Source organism: Carlito syrichta, unplaced genomic scaffold, assembly GCF_000164805.1.
Source record: "Carlito syrichta isolate Samal-C Ts95f unplaced genomic scaffold, Tarsius_syrichta-2.0.1 Scaffold303305, whole genome shotgun sequence".
In the NCBI taxonomy this organism is placed as follows: Eukaryota; Metazoa; Chordata; class Mammalia; order Primates; family Tarsiidae; genus Carlito; species Carlito syrichta.
This window is the reverse complement of record NW_007247401.1, coordinates 532,274-553,829: the sequence shown is the minus strand read 5'-3', so window position 1 is coordinate 553,829 and position 21,556 is coordinate 532,274. Positions and strand designations below refer to the sequence as shown.

The 21,556-nt window shown below is 43.7% G+C and overlaps 1 protein-coding gene across 3 annotated transcripts in view; it reads left to right on the top strand.

The window, feature by feature from the left end:
* ALDH1A2 (aldehyde dehydrogenase 1 family member A2) overlaps positions 1 to 13,080 on the top strand; it is a 117,229-nt gene extending 104,149 nt beyond the window's left edge. For all 3 annotated transcript variants that reach the window (XM_008058348.2, XM_008058347.1, XM_008058346.1), the window contains 5 exons: positions 710 to 894; positions 2,283 to 2,447; positions 3,425 to 3,582; positions 3,872 to 3,946; positions 11,210 to 13,080. In XM_008058348.2, the coding sequence (XP_008056539.1) occupies positions 710 to 894; positions 2,283 to 2,447; positions 3,425 to 3,582; positions 3,872 to 3,946; positions 11,210 to 11,282 (656 nt within the window). In that variant the 3' untranslated portion in view covers positions 11,283 to 13,080. The remainder of the gene's footprint in view (positions 1 to 709; positions 895 to 2,282; positions 2,448 to 3,424; positions 3,583 to 3,871; positions 3,947 to 11,209) is intronic.
* Positions 13,081 to 21,556: the final 8,476 nt, after the last annotated feature.

Below are 21,556 nucleotides of genomic sequence, written 5' to 3'. Positions count from 1 at the left end.
AAACGGAAGAGTTATCATATGCTGTTACACAATTCCATGTCACTACAGAGTAAATTTAGTGACTTCAAAGAAGATTCATTGCTGTTAGTGTAATCACCACAATACTAAACATACAGCTACAAGATCCTATAGATTTGGGGTTATAAACTGGCAAATTGCTAATTTAATGTCTAAACATATAGAATATATTGTTTAGAACATAGTTTAAACTTTACCTGTCTAAACATTTCACTATGCTTAAAAAAACAAAAACTGTACATTAAAGGTAGTGATTTCTGATTTTTCTTAAACTTGGAACGATCTGGCAACCCCAGGCTTATATTCGTACATGGCAACAGTCACATGGAGTGGCTTCTTCCCATCTTTGTCTCCATGACGTTGCTCTACCATCTGGCAGAATCATACCTTTACCCCTACCTCGTAGTCCTTTTGCATATTGCGAACTGAGACTCCTGTTACAGCGGATATGGGCCAATCCCACTGTTTACAGAATAAAAAAGAGACTTACAAAAGTGAATTTGTTTAAGTTCACATAGCAAGTAATGTCAAGGTCTGTTAGAACTAAGTTGCCTTCTCAATCCAATGTTATTCACTGTTGTGCTCTGTGGTAAGCACAGAATTATTACCGGGGGCTTAGAGGGCGGGAGGCCATAGACAGGCCTCTCCCCAGGCCAAGCAGTGCTGAGAACATGGCTGTTTCCTCTTGTAGTGGACTATGCTGTGGAACAGGCTCACCAGGGTGTGTTCTTCAACCAAGGCCAGTGCTGCACCGCAGGGTCTCGCATCTTTGTGGAGGAGTCCATCTATGAGGAGTTTGTGAGAAGAAGTGTGGAGCGGGCCAAGAGACGCATCGTGGGGAGTCCCTTTGACCCCACCACAGAGCAAGGTCCCCAGGTAGAAAAATCATAACCATTCCCTCTGCAAACTTAATCCTTGACTGGCACAGAAACTGGCACTCTAGCGGGACCCAGCAAAGCTGCCTCCTTACTTTTCTACCATGTCTTCTTGGCTGAAAATGTAGCTAGGGAGGGATTGCTTCCGTATCTGGCTTCTCTTTCCCTTGCTAAATTTTTTTCTCTGAAATACTGTAGGACGAGGGTTGCCTTAAGCATATTTTGGACTTTGGGGGTAAGCTAGAGTCTCTCAGTTCTAAAGGAAATCCTGGGCATGGAAAGATGGATCTTGACACTAGAACCCCACCCCAGTCCTTCTTACCACTGAACTTCAAGACATTCCTACAGGTGCCACAATCAAGAAGGGTGGGTTAGTTCTGCTTTCCAAAGAGTCTCTTCACCAACCTGATGTAGTCTGGACAGATCATTTGTAGCTTGTGAATGTCCAGGAAATCAAGGGCTGGCTGACTTTCCCTTGTATAGTGAGCTCTTACTCTGAATACTTCATGCACTGTGGTGGGGTGGGGAGGGCCACAAAGTTTCTCCTGAGTGACCAGGCTGTACTCTAGCTCTGCAGGTTCTTCGTAATGATCAAGGCATATTTCCAAATGGAATTCTGGTTTTCACCTGTAGACAGGGTTTGAGAATGTTTAAAAGGATATCTGGACTAGCTCTCATCTGGGGCAGTAGGGCATGGATTTTCCTGGTAATGGACAACATCTCAGTTTGGGGGTCATTTGAGAAAAGATTGATTTTCTAGATAAGCAATTAAAACTTGAGTGAATGTAGGTTTTTGCATCATTTACCTTGATAAGTGAATGATAACTTTCTATCTGTTTTGGGGGGCAAGGCTGACCTTATCTTTTTGGACTAGGAAGCTCACTCTTTACACTTAAACTAAAGTTCCTCTAAAAGTACAATAAGAATTCCTTTAAAATAAACCCCGATGAGACTTGGTGGGCAGCACTATGTCAAGAGACTGAGTGTTCATTTGTCTATTGTCTCTATCTTTTAATATCAATGCAACTTGCTAAATTATTTATTTGATTATAGAAGTCAATTTTTCCTCATTTATCAACAATGAATTAATTAATGAATTAGCCAGCATCTCCACCATTTTGAAACACCTTCTAAATCCTTAATTGGTACTGCTGATTAGGCAATATCATCAAGCAGTACATTTATTGAACTCCTTGATGTATTAGGTGGAGGGATACAAAATTGCCATTGCTTATAGGTCAAAAATTGGTAAACAACATCAGTGTCATGTGATTTGGCTAGGTATAGTGAAACTTCAAAAAATTCATAAATGACAGATTCTCAAGAACATGCTTATTTCCATTTGCATAGATGGTTGCATTTGGAGTCATGAGGTCATTTCTCCTGTAGATCGATAAGAAACAGTACAACAAGATCCTGGAGCTCATCCAGAGTGGTGTGGCTGAAGGTGCCAAGCTGGAGTGTGGAGGAAAAGGACTGGGCCGGAAGGGATTTTTCATTGAGCCCACGGTGTTTTCCAATGTCACTGATGATATGCGGATTGCCAAGGAGGAGGTATCAAACATGGTGTTCTTACCAAAGCTGCATCTGGTTTCTGGAGCATTTCTAGTAGATGATATTAGAGTTTCAGCCCTTTATATTTTATATATACTCATTTTGCAATAGCAATAAACACGGCTATGAAAATCCCAGTTTCAAGAAAGCAGTTAAACAAAAAGCCAAGCAAGCTAGATGGAGAATAGGTGACATGCTACGTGCTTATGATTATTATTAGCCAACAGAACAATCAGAACAGCCAACTAGTGGCCTCAGTAATACTCTGGCAACAGTTCAGCTCCCCCAAGTGGATCACTGGGCTGTTAATTCAGAAAAACACTCAAGCACCCTTACATTTGTGTAGGGGAGGAGCCAGGAGCACATCAGCCAGCAATCCAGAGCAGTCAGTTCTGGAACAGTGTTTGGGGTTCCTGGAGATTGCCACTTGCTCTTCTGTACCTAAAGAACACACCCAGTACACTCAGTGTAATCAAGCAGTGCCAGGGAGGTTGGGGGAGTAGGGTGTTAAACTTTTATATAATCTCATCCTGGCAAAGTCTGGTGTATTTTACAGTTTCGTGCTGCTAAACTTTAGTGTTTTTTTGTCTTTTTGTTTGTTGTTGTTTTTTGAGTTGGAGTTTCACTGTGTTGCCTAGCCTGGAGCACAGTGGCACACTCATGGCCACTGCAGCCTCGACCTGCTGGACTCAGGTGATCCTTCAGCCTCAGTCTTCCAAATAGCTGGAATCACAGGCAAGCGTCACCATGTCTGGCTATTTTTTTTTTTTAATTGTAGAGATGAGATCTCGCCAGGCTGCCCAGGCTGATCTCGAACCCCTGGACTCAGGCAATCTTCTCACTTCGGCCTACCAAAGTGCTGGGATTACAGGCATGAGCCACCACACCTGGCTAACTTTAGTGTCATTTAAATAAACAAAAGCAGAAGGTAAGGAAATGACAAAGCAACCATGTTTAGTCAAACTATTTTGTTGCAGATCTTTGGCCCTGTTCAGGAAATTCTGAGGTTTAAGACTATGGATGAAGTTATCGAAAGAGCCAATAACTCAGACTTTGGACTTGTAGCCGCTGTCTTTACTAATGACATCAACAAGGCCCTCACAGTGTCTTCTGCAATGCAAGCTGGGACTGTTTGGTAAGATCAGTCAGTCTCATTGTTCCAGCCTTAACAAATTCCACTGGTGGTATAGGGGTCAGGGTGAAATAAACACATATCCTCTGGAAGGATGGGAAAGCAGCCAGACTTCCCTGGGCAAAGGACCCGCTCCTTACTGGCTAGATCAGGAAATCAAATAAATTTTAAATTATAAATCTGAAAGAAATAATTTTTTTAAAAGCTTTTAAAAGAAATACCATGCTAATCATACTATTTCTGTGCAGGCAAAATTTACACTAACTCACAGTACTGTGTTTTCTTCTTTCAGGATCAATTGTTACAATGCCTTAAATGCCCAGAGCCCCTTTGGGGGATTCAAGATGTCTGGAAATGGGAGAGAAATGTAAGTGTCAAAGTTGCCAAGGCCTGCAGAGAAATAGGGATTGCAAAATTAACACAGAGGCATACTTTAAAAATAGTTTATCTCAAGCTCATTCATTCATTCAACAAACATTTTGTTGAGCACATACTACAGTAAGCTAAGTACTACATGTTACAATTCTCTTACCTGAAGTGAGAACAGAGAAAAATTATTGTACCACTAACTCCATATGATAAGGACTATTATAAAAGTATGTCAAACCTCTTGTTTAGTATAGAGGAAAAATCAATTATTTTTGGCTGGTGAGGTCAGAGAAAACTTCACAGGGGAAATAATATTTCAGTTTTTTAGGATCAAGCATTCCAGGCTAAGGGAATAGCAGAAACAAAGGCATGAAAGCACAACCAATGTGAATTACTCAGGGACCAGAATGGAGTTTAGTGTGCTTAACATGAAGGGCACAGCTGCCAGCCCTGGGGATAGATCTGACCCTCAGAAATGTTTTGTTTTGCCTTCACAACATTTGAAAATCTTTACCTGATGTTCAACAATGAGGAGGCTTCACTAACATCTTGATTTCTTGCTCATTTCCATTCCCCCATAACAGATCTCTGGAGCTGTGAGCTCTGCAGTTTGCTGTATCCCCTACCCCAGCTGCTACCTTGGGGGCTGAGTATTGGCTGCCTTTTATTTTACATGCACCTAGTTTGTTCCCCTGCATCACCTGCTCATCCCCTACATGGTCCTTGATTCTGGCACTGTAGGGTTAGGACATAGAAGCAGTGAAGGGGACTTGGTGAAGATACAGGTGGAAAGGTTGGTTTAAACCCACAGTTCAGAGGCTTTAAGGGAAATTGCGTGGGAACAGGAGATGCCTGAGTTTTTAAAGCTAAGAGTCCTGGCATATAGAGGAAATCTTGACAGAGACTAGAAGACAACAGTTAGAAAAATTTTGCAATAACAATAAGATTTGTCTTAGTCTGTTCAGACTGCTATAGCAAAATAAATTCCTTAGACTGAGTAATTTATAAATAGTAGAAATGTGTTGTTCATGGTTCTGGAAGCTGAAATCAAGGTTCCAGCAGATTTGGTGTCTGATAAGGGCCCATTCCCCACACATGGTGCCTTCTGTGCCCTTACACGATAGGAGGGGTAAGGGAGCTCACTCAAGCCTCTTTTATAATGATGGAGCCCTTGTGACTTAATCACTTTCCAAAGGCCCCACCTCTTAATACTGTCACACAAGGTATTAGCTTCCAACATATGAATTTGAAGGGACACAGACATTCAGATAACAGCAGATGTCATTAATTAAGTGCCCGCTGTTTATCTGGCTTCATGCTAACTTCTTTCCTAACATTGTGTCATGATTTTCACAATGATTCTATGGGATAGATATACTTACCTTTATATTACAGATGGCCTAGATGAGGAACTAAGATTTAGAGTGGTTAAGTAGTTTTGCCAAGTTGCACAGCCTGTAAGTGGTAGATGAGAAGTTTGAACCTGGATCTCAGTGGCTCTAAATGCACTTAACTCCCGTGGTATCCAGCCAAAGAATCATAGGAGCTAGGCACAGAGACTTTTCAGGGACAGGTTCAGAGCCAGACAGAGCCCTCCCGAGGTGCGAAGAACCTGAAAAACAGCGCTGTAGCAAAGATAAACTAGACTTAGAAAGGATTTGATTTGCAGACTTCAATATAAGTGAATGTTTTGAGTGACATTTACAGGACGAATGGTAACCAGGGTCTTTCTGAGTGACACGTGCCCCATCCAGAAAAACCCCACTTTCCCTCTTTCTGAAAGGAGCTCATCCATATTTTCCGAGACCTATGACCCATCCACACAAGGAAACATGTTCCTTCCTCTTTCCGTCTGCCACTATTTCGTGCATACTTTGAGCAAATGCTTAGTTTACAGTTAATCTGCTAACAAGTATTGAGTATAAACTATGTACAAACCACTGTGCTTAGTCTGTGGAGGAAGGTGAAGCTCATTAAGGCACTTAAAGTGTTGTTGAGTAAATGGAATATAAAACGTCACAGGAATCAGAAGAATTCCAGAAAAGATTGTAAGTGATGGAGAAGTTCAGGGGTGGGGGATCATTGACCGCTGGAAAAATCTAGGAAACCTTTAGATAAGACCTGGTACAGGGATTTGAAATGGGCTTTCAAGGAGAGGGGCACTTGGAAGATAGAGAAAGGGGGATATATTTTCCAAGGTTGGGGGGCAGACAGGGTAGCAGTGGGGGAAATAAGTGTAGTGTTCGGAGGAAATCTAGTGAGCCCACAAGACTAGAGCAGAGGACTTACATACTCCAGATAGTTTATTTTAGCTGATAGTTTCTAGCTCCTAATAATTAAACCATAAAGTATGTATAACTTTGAGGTTAAGAGCAGTTTCTAGGACTACACCACTCAAATTCGAATTCTGCGTCTCACTAAGCCTCAACATCCTCATCTGTGAGATGGGAATAATTACAGTACCTATCTCAGAGGGTTGCTATGAGGATTAAGTGTTAGAGTAAGTATGCGCACACCCAGCAGAGTGTTTGGTAAGCCTTCAGCAAATGTTAGCTGCTATCATCATTATTAATCAAGTAGCTGGGTGTTATGTAAGTCATTCCTCTTTATCTTTACAAGCCTGTTACTTGGGCAGAATTTTTCCTAAATTCCAGCTAGTGTCACCCACGTATGTTCTGTCTCTGCTAATGCCCTGGAGAAACTATGCTCATTTGAACTTTTGTTTTTGGCCCCTACACCTCTCCCTTACTTTACAGCCAGAACCTGTAGCCCTGTGTACTCGCTTCTTAGTCTTCCTTCAGCTTGTAGAAAGTCTTCATGTATGCCAGTATCTCTTCTTTATTTGCATATGGCCTTAACTTTCTGTTTCCACTTTGCAAGACGCATTCTGCTTATTATTTCATTTCCTGCTTCTATGCTGTGCTCTCCTGGTCTCTGCAATGTTGGGGCAGTCACTGGCTCTGGGAATGTTGCTTGCATTGACTGTTTTGTTACAGATCATTAACAGGGTGAGTCACCAGCATAAAATGTACTTGCAATAAACGATCGCTGGTTGATGGAGTGTAATCCCAGGCTAGCTCTGGTCCCTCATCATGGGCAGAACTCCAGCTTGTGATATCCAGGTCTAGTCTATTACCATGGGAATCTTATCCTTGCCTAGAAAGATGGTCTTGTAGACAGTTGACCTGTGTCAGAACTTCACACATAGCAGTGGCCAAGAGACTAAAGAACAGTTTCTCTCTACTTGTCTCATAGGCACTATAGTGATTGGCCTTCCCTGTGCAGCTAAAAAATAATTAGGAAATGGTTCTCTTTGATGAGACCCATTTCACGTTGTCTGAATTACATGGTTCTTTTCTCTGTTTACCCTGAAAACATGTTTTCTCTTCCTTAAATGATCTAGAGTGGTAGGAAATGCTTCAAATACAAGAACTTGCTCTGTCTTGGTCCCCAATTGTTGCATCTCATTTGATACAACTTCAGAAACTCCACTTAACCCTCCATCTGGATGGAATTAACTCATGGCCTGCAAATTCCATGCACTCTGATCCCTGACACCTCCCTGTCCACCTCTATGAGGAGCAGAGAAGGGAAGTAGCACTTACGGAAACAAACTCCAGGAAGGGCTGGCCTAGTCCATGGGGTCTCTCCACAGAAAGCTGCGGGGTGGGCTGCCCTCTACAGGTTATCTGCTGGGTTGGCCCCTAATTGCCAGGGTCAGACTCAGTTGAGCTTTCCTCAGTTCTGCCTTCCCAGCTAATTCTATCTGTTTTGATCTGCTGTCCTTTTCCTTACTTTCTTGTTTAAGCTCCCCCTCAGATGAGAGGTGGTAAAGCTCAAGCCATAAAACATGTCACGAACCAAGGGAATGGAAAGAATGCTGTGAACCTCAGTATTTAAAAACTGAGACACAGGCTTTGAAAAAGAGAAGCACTGTTAGATACTCTCAGTCAAGGCTTCTCAAGATGTGTCTGTGCATGTGCACAGAAAAAGGTCACCTGCAGTCTAGATGATGGCTTTGTTAAGCATGCCTATCTGGGACCCACTCTTAGAGAGTCTGTGTTAGTTGATCCGGGGTAGGGCCCAGGATATGCATTTTTAACAAGCTTCTGGATTGATTCTGATGCAGGTGGTATGGGGACCTTACTCTGAGAAATGCTGCTGCAAGCCAAGAAAAAGAGCAGGAAAATATAGACCCTAAACATAAATCCTTATTTGCTTTATGAGTGAATTTGAGTGATTTCTAAAATGACTGGCTGAGAGCCACTGACATCTAACATGTTGCCTTATGTCTTAGGTGTGCCAAGTTTGGGTTCTCTTAGGGAATGTTGCCTCATCTACATGTATCTGTGCTCACTGTCCAGCTATGCAGGTGATCACGCAAAGAGATTGGCATGCATCGATAATGATATGTCTACCTTTTGTGTAGCATGGGTTTCTTCCTTGTTAACTGAGGAACGATATGTGCCACAGAATTTAACTGGAGTAAATAAACTTGAGAGAAAGATCCTGGAATGAGATGGCGAAATTGTTGAAGAATCCAAACTGCTGGACTTTCAGTGACTTTCAAGCAGCATTTCTCAACGTGTCGGCCAAATGATCACCTGTATCACAGTCTTCTGAGTTCCCCTCCAGATCTACTGAAACAGAGTCTTGGGGAGAGGGTGGCTAGCATTCAAGAATCTACAGTTTAAGCAAGGTGATGTTTATATATGCTGAGGTTCAGAAACTACTACTGCTAAGGAGATAACTGGGCCCCAGTAGGATGGGGGTAAGACAGCTGGAATCCTTGAGCCGATTAATGGCAGAGCCGAACCACTGCATGCTGACCCCAGCTCCAGTGTTCTTTCTCCACTCCCGCTGCCTCAGTCACACAGCTATGATACCTCTCACTGACTTTTCTGGATGTCGTGGATACACGGCAGGCTTTCTTTTGATAGCAGATTTGAGTCCACCTCTCTATCTTGGAACAGGCTGTTCCAGGTCAGCAGGCCCTTCCATTGTAGCATGCACCCGAAGACTGGGGCCAAAGTCACCCACAAAAGCAACTATAGCACGAGACTTCTGACTCCGTAGACATTCTTACACTTCTCACAGCCTAGTCAGAGAGCCAAGTGGGAGGGAAGTGTGGTTCAAGGTCTGCCTCAAGTGCGTGCACAAGCCAGGAAATAAGGAGGGAGTAAACTCACTTCAAATAGGAGGCACACGATGTCCATGATGAAGAGACACATTCAGAATTGCCCGAGGGCAGGAAAAAGGGCAGAGAAAGCCAGAGCTGAACTGGTAATAAAAAGACCCAGAGCCTGGATGGAGTTAATGAGGGAACCATGTAATGAGTGGATAATCCAAGTTTATTTTTCTCATTCCTCTGAGTAAAATGACTATGAAGACAAGGGAACAGCATGCTTGTCCCAGTGTTTCTTTGGCTGCCCCTGATGTCCTGGGGGCCCTGTCAACTCAGGTGCCCTTGGTGCTCAAAGAAGCTGCTGGCAAAGTAGATGGAGCCTTGGGTAGGATCATGGGGCTTCCTGAAAGGGACCAGAACAAATCATTTACAGCAAGTCTCTCTTGTAAAACTAGTTACAGTAACCTTGTTCCTTTTATAATGCTATTTTAAAAGACAGCCTTTCTGAATCCTTTCATATCAAATACATCTCTCAGTGTTCTCTAATTTTTTTCTGTTGGAGACAGTATGGCAACAGGGGGAAACTGGGGAAGCAGGAATAGGAAGAGCTCCCTCCTTCCCTCTTTTCCTCCCTTCTTTCCTCCCCTTTTCCTTCCTCCCCTTCTTTCCTCCCACAGCCGCCAAGTGCCTTCATTGTGCCTGAGACCATAGGCATAAAGTTTGTTTGGTGGAAGGAAACACTATATTTGGTGGAAGAAAAAAGCAAACTTAATAGCATACAAGTCAGTGGGGGAGACAGAGATGCTGAAGGCATCCTATTGGTGTGATAAGTACTTTGGTCAAGGTGAGGACAGGGGGCTCTGTGACTACAGGTAGAGAAAGGAGCTCCTTCTCCATAGGCTGTCGGGAAAAGCTTCACTGAGGAATTACTTTAAAAAGAATACAAAAAAAGTTATTTTAAAGCGAAGAATTAGGAGAACATACTTGATTTTATAATGAAATAGGAAAAAAAAGACTATTGAAACAAGGTGAAAAGGAGAAAAGAGAGGCAGAAGAGAAAGAGCATCATCACAGCAAGCAGGCTGTGCCACATGCCAGAGTTCCGCTTCTGGGAAGTGCCCAGGGAGCCAGAAACAGACAGGTGACCCTGCTCCCACTCAGTTTTCACCACCTACAAGCTCCTCAGAGCTGGTAGTTTTTCTTGCCCTGAGCCCAGCGTAATGCTGCTCATACTAATAGCTCAATAAATGTTTATTGGCTGAATGAATGGCAGTCCTTGATCCGTGACCAAGATCCCAGAGGGGAAGGGGCCAAAGAAGAGTCTTGGGGGAAAGCTTGCCATCTTGCCAATTCTTTATTAGTGAGTTATTTTTGCTTCCTAAAGTCTTTCCCCTGACTCAGTGGGGACTGGATTGTACATTTTCAGGGTTAGGTTTTTAATATAATTGTGGATGACTTCTGCTTTCCCATGGTAGGCCATAAGGTATTCATTCGCATTTATTGAATTGAAGGAACAATGTAAAGGAATCTAGAACAGGATCCAGACAGAGAGGTTTCTAGCCTGGGAATCTCAACCTTTCTTTTCAGTTAACATGGACTAGGTCTCTAGTTGTGCAATCAGAACAGACATCCAGAGGGTATCCAGTGACAGGAAGGGGGTTTTAGAGGAGGAAAGCACACCACTGTCCTGAGGAACTAGTACTGAACCAGTGTGGTCTTGTGGTGACCAACAAGGCCAAGGTGTTCAGAGACCTGGGGCCTGGTCCTGCTTCTGCCCTTGGCACTCAGCCCAGGAGAGCAGCCCAGGGTGTCTGTGTGCCTCTGGCCCCGACTAACCCCAGGCCTGGCTCTTGGAGTAGTTGGGAGTCATTGCCTTCCTCTGCAACATTGTGAAGATAAGTCATCCTTTAACTTTAGGACATGGTTAACTTTAAGGTATCTCATGTCTCATGAGATGACAACTTTCTCTGCCTCTCAGAAGAGACTGGGCTGTCCATCCACTAGGAATTTTTATGTGAAAACCTCAGGACCTGCTGCTGGCAGGTGATACACTGAACCTTCCCAGGATACCCACTATCATTCAGGTGCAGCTGCCTGAGCTTCTGGTATCTGATACTTCCCATTTCTGTGTTTTAGGGGAGAATTTGGTCTGCGAGAGTACTCAGAAGTTAAGACTGTGACAGTAAAGATCCCCCAGAAGAACTCCTAAGAAGGCCAGGAAGGAAGATGAAGGCCAGCCTGCCCGTCTGTTCTTCTCTGCTTTCTCTGTAGGGCCCAGCTCTCAGGAATACAAAGTGGAGTCACGGTCCTTATTTAAAAATTGAAATGATAACATGTAGGTCAGGCAGGTCGCTGCACAACTGAAGCAAACCAGCTGGGCACACTTTCTTGGCACTCTGCAGGGGATCAGCTTAATGGTATCAAATAGTTGGGCAAGTGGAAGAAGGGTAAGAGGAGAAGTTATCAGGCACATCCAGTATCTCTTCCTGGAGCAAGGGACAAAATAAGGGAGCTGTATTATTTGATGCCTTTGTCACCAATAACTTTCCTCTTGAGAAAAGGTGGTCTTTCCACTGTCTTCCTTTCCCTCCTTCCAGGCTCTCGCCACTCACCCACCCCTCCCTCTCTTCCAAGGAGATCTCAGCTGAGCTCATTTTGGTACAGATGTTTGGGCCAGGAACAATTTTCCAAGGTTTTGCAGCCAAATTACCATTTCATGTTATCCATTTCTTCAAAGCAAAACATGAAATGATTTTAGTTAGAATCAGACCAGACTGAAAATGCCAGGAGCTGGTACACTACAGATGTAATAAGCACTTGGGATATTCCTGTTGCAATCTGGTTTTCTTATATCCATAAATAACATGAGTGAAAGAGGGTGATAGAGCCTGGAGGTCATCATGTGTGGTTCACAGCTTCTGAGCTTGCTGCACGGTTTTGTTTTATATGTGTGTGCTTTTAATTCCTTCTTAGTTATTCTGGAATAAAGCAGGGGGCAGGTTGTGTTTCAGAGATAGATAAGATCTTTTCCAAAGCTTATCTTGGAACCAACAGAAGAAAAAAGAATCCAACTAGGCTCAAGAATTTGATAATGCTGGACGCCTTGCAGAAATAATTCTGTTTCTAATATTGGGTGACAATTCTTACTAAGTGAATTCTTTCTGTAGTTGGAATCTATCACTTCTTCTGCACCCCAGGCCCCCTGCACCAACACCTGCTACTCCCAATGTGGCCGGTGTTACTTTGGCCTATCATGCCCTACTAATGTCCCCTACATCCATTGGCAGGAATCTTGGAAAACCTGGCCACGCCTCGGGATTTCCTTTTCCATTTGCAGAGCTCCAGTGTGCCAGGACTGCATGCTCCACCAGAGCTCCTCTGTCACGCCCAGCAGCTCATCCACACCCCACCATGCCTGCCTGTCTCCCAGCGGGCAGTAGCCTACAGAGTAGGAGGCGGCAAGCAAGCCCGTCTCCCTTTCTTTCCAACCACACTCTCCTCTTCTGCTTTCCGGTGAATTCACCGTTTGATGTGGGCAGTGTTGGCTTCCTTTCCTTCTTTCCTCCTTCCGGCTGCCAAACCCAATCTAGTCTCTAACCTAGATGCAGATCATTTATTTAAAAGTACCAAACATAACTTAGAGTATGTGGAGTATTGGCAACATATATATAGCCTTCTGTATTTAATGATTTTCTGCTTTCTGACCATACTGGTTTTCTATTTATAACTTTTACCTATCTATGATGTTTTGGAAAAGTCTCTACTTGCTGTTACTTACAAACGACAGTGCATTCAGCAGCCTGATGCCTTGAGCCCTGCCAGACACCATTGAGTTCTTCCATGTGAATGCCATGCTCTTCTCCTATAGCATGTGTCCAAGTGGACATGTCCATTAACCAACTAGTTACCTTTGGACTGCAATATAGAATGTGAAAATGAAGGTTTATTTCTTTTAATTTACTTAAAAAGAATCCTCTGTGCTAGCAATAAAGCATTTATATTGTGTACTCCTTGGGATTATTTGGCTGTGTTTGTCTTTGTGTCATACTAAGTATATTTGGGTTCTGAGTTTTTTCATCTGTGTTTATCTTGCGTTACTGAGCAGAAGTCTAGATGGGTATTTTTACAGAATGCATGAAGGTGAACAAAGCCCTTATTCTCTGACCCAACTTAAAATATATTTGTGCATATAGTTTTGGCCGGCAAATAAGTATAACCATGTATGAAATATATGAAATGACAAGTTTCATTCAAAATAGGCTCCACGAAAGCTGAACTACAGAGGAGTTGCTAGGGCCTGTTTTCACAAATGAGCACAACACACACCAAGAGCTCACATTGCTGATGGCGTTTCGTAGTAGCTTTATTTTTATTTACCAAAGTGAAATGAAGTCAAAGGCTGACAACCTGATGAAATATTTTTGCAGCTGTGAAAAGAAATCTGTAAATGGGGACTAACAAGCTAGAGCTTGTTTTCTCTCTGTGTGTTTTCAGAGCTGAGCTTTTGGAGAATGGTTCCCACCCTTTATAGAACTGCACATTGCTCCTTCCAGCCTTCAGAATCTCCACCTATGTTTTGATCAAATGAGACAAAACTAAACCTAATGACTTAATCCCAGAGTAAAAGCGACTTGGGGGAAGAGGTGCATTGCTCTGGACTGGAGTTCTTTGCTGTGTCTTCTGGTATCTTGTCCTTCAGAGAAACAAATGGAGCATGTGAGATTGTACCCTCAGGGGCACAAGGTGGGCTCTGAAATATAAGCTGCAGGGCTCCCTGTGAATCTGCCAAGTGCTCTGAATGTTGATGCCCTCAGGAAGAAAATGAGAAAGACATGGCATGGAGCAATCATTTGAAAGTCTTTTGGAAAGATTGCAGCATGTATGGCCAGTAGGAATCTGGAAAATGATAGACATAAGAACCCTTTCCTGGTCAAAGGAATGGCCAACACAGGCCCAGCAAAGCCACACTTGGCATTGTGAGTGAGGAGAGCAGGCGCTGCATGCTGGCACTTGGTGGGACTACAGAGGGCCTTGGGGTCAGCCAGAGGTGTTCACTGGCAATGGAATAGAAAATAGGGAGTCACCAGTGAGTTTTGAGTTGGAGTGGCTAGGGCATGCTGATCTGGAGCAAAGTGGGTGGAAGGAGAGACTGACGAAAAGGTCAGTTTGGTATATTACGAGCTTGGGCATGGGGCTGGAGAGGAAGGAAACAAATCAATGGAGAAACTACCAGAGCTTGATAAAAAGAATAAAAAGAAGAGAGTGAGTTTACAAACCTGGGTGAGTAGGGAGATGGCAGTGCTGCTCGCCACTATAGAAGCCGAAACACACCAAGAGCTCACATTGCTGATGGTGTTTTGTAGTAGCTTTATTTTATTTACATGGGACACAGTTTTGGGGAGAGATCTTGACTTCGGGCTTTTGTAAATTGTGGGGTGAGCAAGAGACATCCAGATAGAAATTTCCAGCATGCAATTGGAGGTAGATATTAGACCTTGGCTCAGGGGACTAGGCCTTGGAATAGATATTAAAGAGTGTATAGAAGGGACTATGGCAGGAACATGGAACCGATGGCTCGAAATACAGAGAGAGAGAATAAAACCAGGGCCAGGGAGAGAGAGACCAGCAAATGAAATGAGGCTGTAGTCAGAGAAATAGGAGGGAAGCTCTACAGCTGTAACACCCCAGAAACCCAAGGGAGTGTTGAAGAGGGCTGACAGCAAAGAGATGGAGAAGACAAGGATGGTGTGGGGAGCCCTTGCACGAGGGGCTTTTGAACTGGCCTCTCTCAATGAAGTAGAGACTATGGTATCCATTGGCTGCAGGAGTTGATGGGCAGTGCCACGCTCTACAGTTGGGAGCTGTGTGGCCTGGCAGAGCTCCCCCATGCTCAAGGATAGCCGCTACAGTCGCAGGCCCTTTTCTTGAGCCTTCCTGCAGATTCACCCTCACCAGCCAGGATATCTGGTGCCCCTGCATTCTCCTCTCCACTCTATGACCTGCTCAGAATGCCACAGATGGAGGACAGGAGCTCACAGCTAATAACTTAGAAGAAATTGGAGCCTTGAGTAGCTGGGGGAGGAGGAAACTGGCCTTGGAATAGGTGTTAAAGAGTGTATAGAATTTAGAGAGATAAAAAGAAGAGGAATATCAGGACTCCTGGGAGAAAAAAATCCCCACTCAGGCTTTGTTAGCTTCATACTGGCAACATTCTTGCCAGGGGGAGGGGTGCAGGTGCAGCCAGAACAGAAATGCTCGTTGCCAGTGATAGGTATTTATATAGTCATGTATTTGGTTTTTAGTGTTTGGGGTTCACTAAAAATTCAGAAATATTAAAATCAGTTATAAGAATCCTTTTTTTGGAGACTAGTTCCCACTGGGCGCAATGGCTCAAGCCTATAATTCCAGCACTTTGGGAGGCCGAGGCAAGAGGATTGCCTGAGTCCAGGGGTTTGAGACTAGCACGGGCAACTTGGTGAGATGTTGTCTCTACAATAAGTAAAAAAAAAAAAAAAAAAAAAAAATTAGCCAGGCATGGTAGCGTGCACCTGTAGTTCCAGCTACTTGGAAGGCTGAGGTGGAAGGATCGCCTAAGGCCAGCAGGTGAAGGCTGCGGTGGCCATGAGCATGCCACTGCACTCCAGCCTGGGTGACATAGTGAGACTCTAACTCAAGAAAAAAAAAGAATCCTTAAAATGTAATAGTTATACTAACCATCACATGAATTAAAAGTGGGAGTTAAAAAAGAAAGAAGATGACAGTGGAAAACTGATGAAGCCAATGAGGCTAGAAAATACATGACACAGTCTTAATCTTCATATGGGTCCCTGCTAGCTGATGAGGGAAGTGCTAACACTGTATAACCAGTGATCCTATGAAATTAACCTCTCTCTCTCTCTCTCTCTCTCTCTCCGCTTTCTTCTTACTCCCCTCCCACCCACAAATGATTATTCCACTAGGCACTGGCACAGGTGCTGAGAATAGACGGCAAGCCAAACATGGCTGCTGCCCTTGTAAATCTTACAGTCTAAGGTAACTCACAACCACCTGTCAGTGGTTTCCCATGCGATCTCATCAGAACCCCTTCCCAGGAACACTCATTCACTTCAGAGTAATGTGGTACCTTCCCCATGTCTGCTTGGTGGGTATTCCAGAGTGATGACTTTGCCCATGGTGGTGGCTGACTAGCAATGTGCCAAGTGAAAACAAGTTGCATGAAAGGGTCATACATATGATCAGAAGTCCTCAAGCAGAGTCCCTTGCCTACCATTTACAAGGTGTGTGTGTCTTTGGGCAAGTTCCTTAATTTCCATGGGCCTCTGTTTCCTTCTCTGTAGGATCACGGTATCATTCCTGCCTACTTCATAGAGCTGAGTGTGGATTAAACAACATCATGGATGATATATGCTTATTTCTTCACTTGTTCTGAGACCTCATGTTGTATACACACAACTCCAAACTACAAAAAGCAAAAACAGAATATTCTTTGTTGCTTTGCTGATCAGTCTGTAGACATCAGAATTCATCATTTCTCACCTAGCTTTGAGGCCATCCTACGTGTAGACCCTGCCTTTCTAAAATACTATCCTGCAGTTTTCCAAAAGGGCTTCCTTGCCTGGAGATCTGACGTCATCTGAATATCTCAAGCCAACTAGGGGCAAGGGGGATGAATGCAGCTGTGACTTCTCCCAAGTTTCAGTCCTGTATATTCAACACATTGTGCAGACCCTCTGTAGAGTGATTACCTGACCCGCAGGCTGGCCAGGCTCTCTATTCTATGCCACACTGAATGTCTCATAACAACAACTGCTCATCTGTGGGACCAGCTGGGAATGAGAGCATGGGAAAATTCACTCTGGAACGGCATGAAGTCCTCTTCTTAAACATGTACATTGTCTAATTCTCACTTGGTTATTGGCCAGATTAAAAGAAAGATCAGCTTGCCATTTAGCCTTTGATGTGAAACTGCTTGGATAATGTTTCCTTTGGCCATTTATCTATGTAGCAAGGAGGAACCTGAAACCAGCATGCCTGGACCTCATTCCTGCTGGAAAATGAACACCTCTTAATGATTTCAAGGTCTCATGGCCTTGCTTTTTTTGTTTGTTTCTCAAGAGCAGTCCCTGTCCTTCTGCTCATGAAATAGCTGTTATCTAGTAGGCTTGAGTTGGCTAATTTATTCTACAAATATGGTTTCCCCATCGTAAGTGTGTGTCTGGCTTCATATTTTATATTCTGAACAGGATAAAATTAATCCAACTCAAGCACTCCCAAGCTGGGAAAAAGTAGAGACCCCTCTGGTCCCTACTCCACCTGCAGCCAAACGTGGGGATTCTAAGATCCTGGGAAGACCTCGCTTTGATTCCCAGCAGATACATCTAATGTATAGACCAATAAGGGACCTTTCCCAGTTCCTCTTGGTTAAAACCTTAGAGTCACAACTTTTAAGACTCCCCTTCTGTATAGCAATAAACAAGAATCCGTGGTGCTCTCTGGCTTGCAGAACTTGACAAACCCAAGGGGAAGGTCTGTTCATTAAACAGCAGAGGCCCCAGTCTCTGTTTCCCAAGTTAGATTAATTCATAAACAACACAGGATTCATGTAAAATTGAATAGAATCCAGATGCCACTTGTCAATACAATTAGTTCATGCTCCCTGGTGGCCCTGAGGGAGGTGTGATGCCCTGCAAACACTCTCAGAGCCTGAAGCAGTGTCCACCCTCAGCCCTGAGCTGTGTGTGCCAACAGAGGGTAGGGAAAGGGGCTTGTCAGGCAAAGGCTGGGGAATGGGTGTGTGTGTGTGGAAGGGATGTCCACCCATCACATGTCTCGTCTTTTAAGTTCAGATCTGACACGCTCTAATTCCAGAGAGGGAAGCTTATTGGTAACATGAAGAGCTGCTCCAATGGGCAAAGGAACAGAATTCCAAAGTGCTCTGCCCTTTGGGCTGTGTGTCCTTGGAAAATTAGCTGTGCAACCCCTTAAGTTTTCTCACGTGTAAAATGAGGTGATAAAATTACCTACTTCGCACATTTGTCATGAGGGTGGAACAAGAACCTACGTATAAATTCCTTGACAGTCTCCTTTGTAAGAGCTCAAATCAGTGAGAGTGAATAATGAAAATGAATAACTAAATCAGTAATTACTAGAGCTGCAGTCCCAAAGAGGTTGTAAATCTCACATTCCCTTGGGGTCAGGTCCTATGTGGAAGCCAGGCAGGAGGACACCTGCATCAAGGTGGACTTACATAGTGGGACTACAGCCAGTGACCTGGCGAATGCTAGTAGATTGGAGGGTTAACAACCATTTAAAATGTGCATATCTGTGCCTGCCTGGTAAGTTCTGCTCCACCTGCTGAGTCACTGAGATCTAGAAATTGTTTAACATGGAAGATGTTGTGCCGGCTCTCATTTGTTTAAACAGTTCACAGGAAAGACCAAAGGTTAAATTGGTGAGAGCAGCAAATGCTAACTTAGAGGAGGGCTTTGCCACCTTGTGCTGAATAAATGTTAGTTGTGTTGGAGTTATTATTATATTCTTATTGTCATTATCATGGTCACCAAACTCGAGGAGCATGATGACTTTTGGCCTGGGGGGGAAATGATTTGTCTGGTTTGAATATTTAAATTGAGCCACAACAGTCTCCAGAAGGGATGGGAACTCTTCTGGATGAGTAACGTTCTGAAAAGGCATCTCACCTCCCAATGCTACAAAGTGTGATTCTCTGCAAGAAAAGCAGGGCTTCTCTGACCAGATGCTGAAAACAGGAACCTTCTCACGAGCAGGGCCTGAAGTGAAATCAGCTAAGCCTCAGGAACAGCAGACAACCAAACCGAAAAATACTCAGAACAATTCTGCAGTTGCTTGCTTGCTCTATTTCATTCCCACAAGAAACTGTTATTCTTGCAAACTAGATACAAGGCTTGCCCACAGACCAATTGATAACCTTAAAAAAAATTAGGAAAATAAACCCGTGCTGGAAACCAGCTCAATCCTGAGGTCTCTCTTGGCTTGGGGCGTGATGACGTAGGATCCCCCACCCCTTTTCTTCCCTCTCAAAGATAACAAATAAATTAATATGAAAAGCCACATACATATTGGAAACACTTGTCATTTTTTCCACTTACCCTTAGTGATATCAAAGATTTTGCAATAAATAAGCTGCTCAGGAATTCTTTTCAGGAAACTAAACCACAGTTTTAGTCTTGTCTACTCAACACATTGTTCAGAAATTGTTTTGGTGACCTTTAAAACCCTGCTCCGGGAGAAGTTCTCATATGCTCCACTTAAATTCTTTCCTATTTTGAAGCTCATTAAGACTTTGGGAAGCCGGGCTCAGTGGCTCAGCCTGTAATCCCGCGCCTTTGGGAGGCTGAGGTGAGTGGATTGCCTGAGCCCGCGGGTTCGAGACCCGCCTGGGCAGCGAGACCTCATCTCTACAATAAATCAAAAAATCAGCCGGGCGTGGTAGCGCATGCCTGTAATTCGGGCTACTTGGAAGGCTGAGGCGGAAGGATCGCCGGAGCCCAGCAGGTCGAGGCTGCGGTGGCCGGGAGCAGCCACTGCACTCCAGTCTGGGCGACAGAGTGAGACTCCAACTCAAAAAAAAAAAAAAAAAAAGACTTTGGGAGATGTGCTTATTTACTTGGATTGGAGTCACACATCCATGTCCTAACTGAGGAGGTAGGAAGGTCCAGCGCTTGTGAGGAAAACGTGTTCCATGGAGCTACCAAACGGTGTAGTCCCAGCCCTTCCAGGAAGAAAGGAGAGCTGTTGGCCACAGCTGCCCACTAGGGAGGGCTCACCGGTGGGTGAGCAGATCTAAAGCAATGAGGGCAGAGGCCCAGCTCCCTGGGAAAGCTGTGCACAACTCTGAAGTAGAAAAGCCTGTCCCCAGTGCCCCAACCTGCCAGATAGGGTCCTCTCATCCCTAACGAAGCCTGCTCATAGCAAGGATTGGAACAGATATTTGTACACCCATGTTCACAACAGCCAAAAGGTGGAAGCAACCAAGCTTCCATCGATAGAAGAATGGGCAAACAAAATGTGTGTGTGTGTGTGTGTGTGTGTGTGTGTGTGTGTGTGTGTATATGTGTATTTATTTTCTTTTAGAGAATCCCGAATTACTCTTCTTTCTTCTGATCAAAACAGAAATTGCAGTGAATGTTCCCCTTTACCACTCACCTAATCCTGAAATGGCTAAAACCATGTTCATGGTGCTCATAGCTACACATGTGCTTGCAAACACACACACACACACACACACACACACACACACACCACACACAACTATGTATCTATATGCATAGACACACAATTATGTGTATGAGTGTATATCATTAATATATAACATATTAACATGAATTATGTAAAATTTTTCAGCCTTATAGAAGGTAGAAAATACTATCACATGCAACAACATAAATGAACCTTTAAGATATTATGCTACATGAAATAAACCTGTCCAAAAAAAGACAAATACTGCTTGATTTCACGTATATGAGGTACCACTACATGATGTCCCTAGAGTAGTCAAATTCACAGAGGCAGGCTGGGCACAGCGGCTCACCCCTGCAATCCCTGTACTTTGGTAGGATACGATGGGAGGATTGCTTGAGTCCAGGAGTTCAAGACCAGCCTGGGCAACATAGCAGTATAGCAAGACCTCTCCAAAAAAATTTTTTAAATTTGGCCAGGCATAATGGAACATGCCTGTAGACCCAGCTACTCAGGAGGCTTAGGCAGAAGGACTGCCTTGAGTCCGGGAGCTCGAGGATATGGTGAGACATGATCATGCCACTGTACTCCAGCCTGGGCAAGAGTGAGACCTTTCCCCTCCCCCCCAAAAATTCACAGACAGTAGGATGGTGGTTGCCAGGGGTGGATGGGAGGGTAAATAGGGTGTTAGTGTTTAATGGTTACAGATTTCACATGGGGAAGATGAAAAAGTTCTGGAGATAGATGCTGGTCACAAATGCAACAGACATGTGAATGTCTGTTAAAAAATGGTAAAATGGGGGGACACACCTCATCAACAAGGGTACCTGTATAATAAACATCTGTGTACCTAACCCTGAATTGTGCCCCACATCTTTAAAATAAAAAATTTAAATAATAATATAATAAAATTTAAAAGGTTAAAATGGTTGATTTTGTAAATGTATATCTACCACAATAATTTTTTTAAACCTGCTCATAAAAGGATTTGAAAAATTCTTATACATTCAGGGCACATGGCTGATAAAACCTAAAGTAACACCTCTCTCAGGAACACTTGCATTTTAGTTTGGAGAAAAGCCTCACATCAAGGCTCCTTGTCCCAGTTGCTATAGTGGGACTAGCAAGGAAATGAAAAATAGAAAATTTCTTCTTGATTATTCCTTTCTTCAATATATACTGTGCTTTCTTTTTTCCTTCCTCTGCAGGGGAAGAAATCACTAGAGATCAGGCATGTTGGTGCTAAATTAGAGCTTTCCACACTGA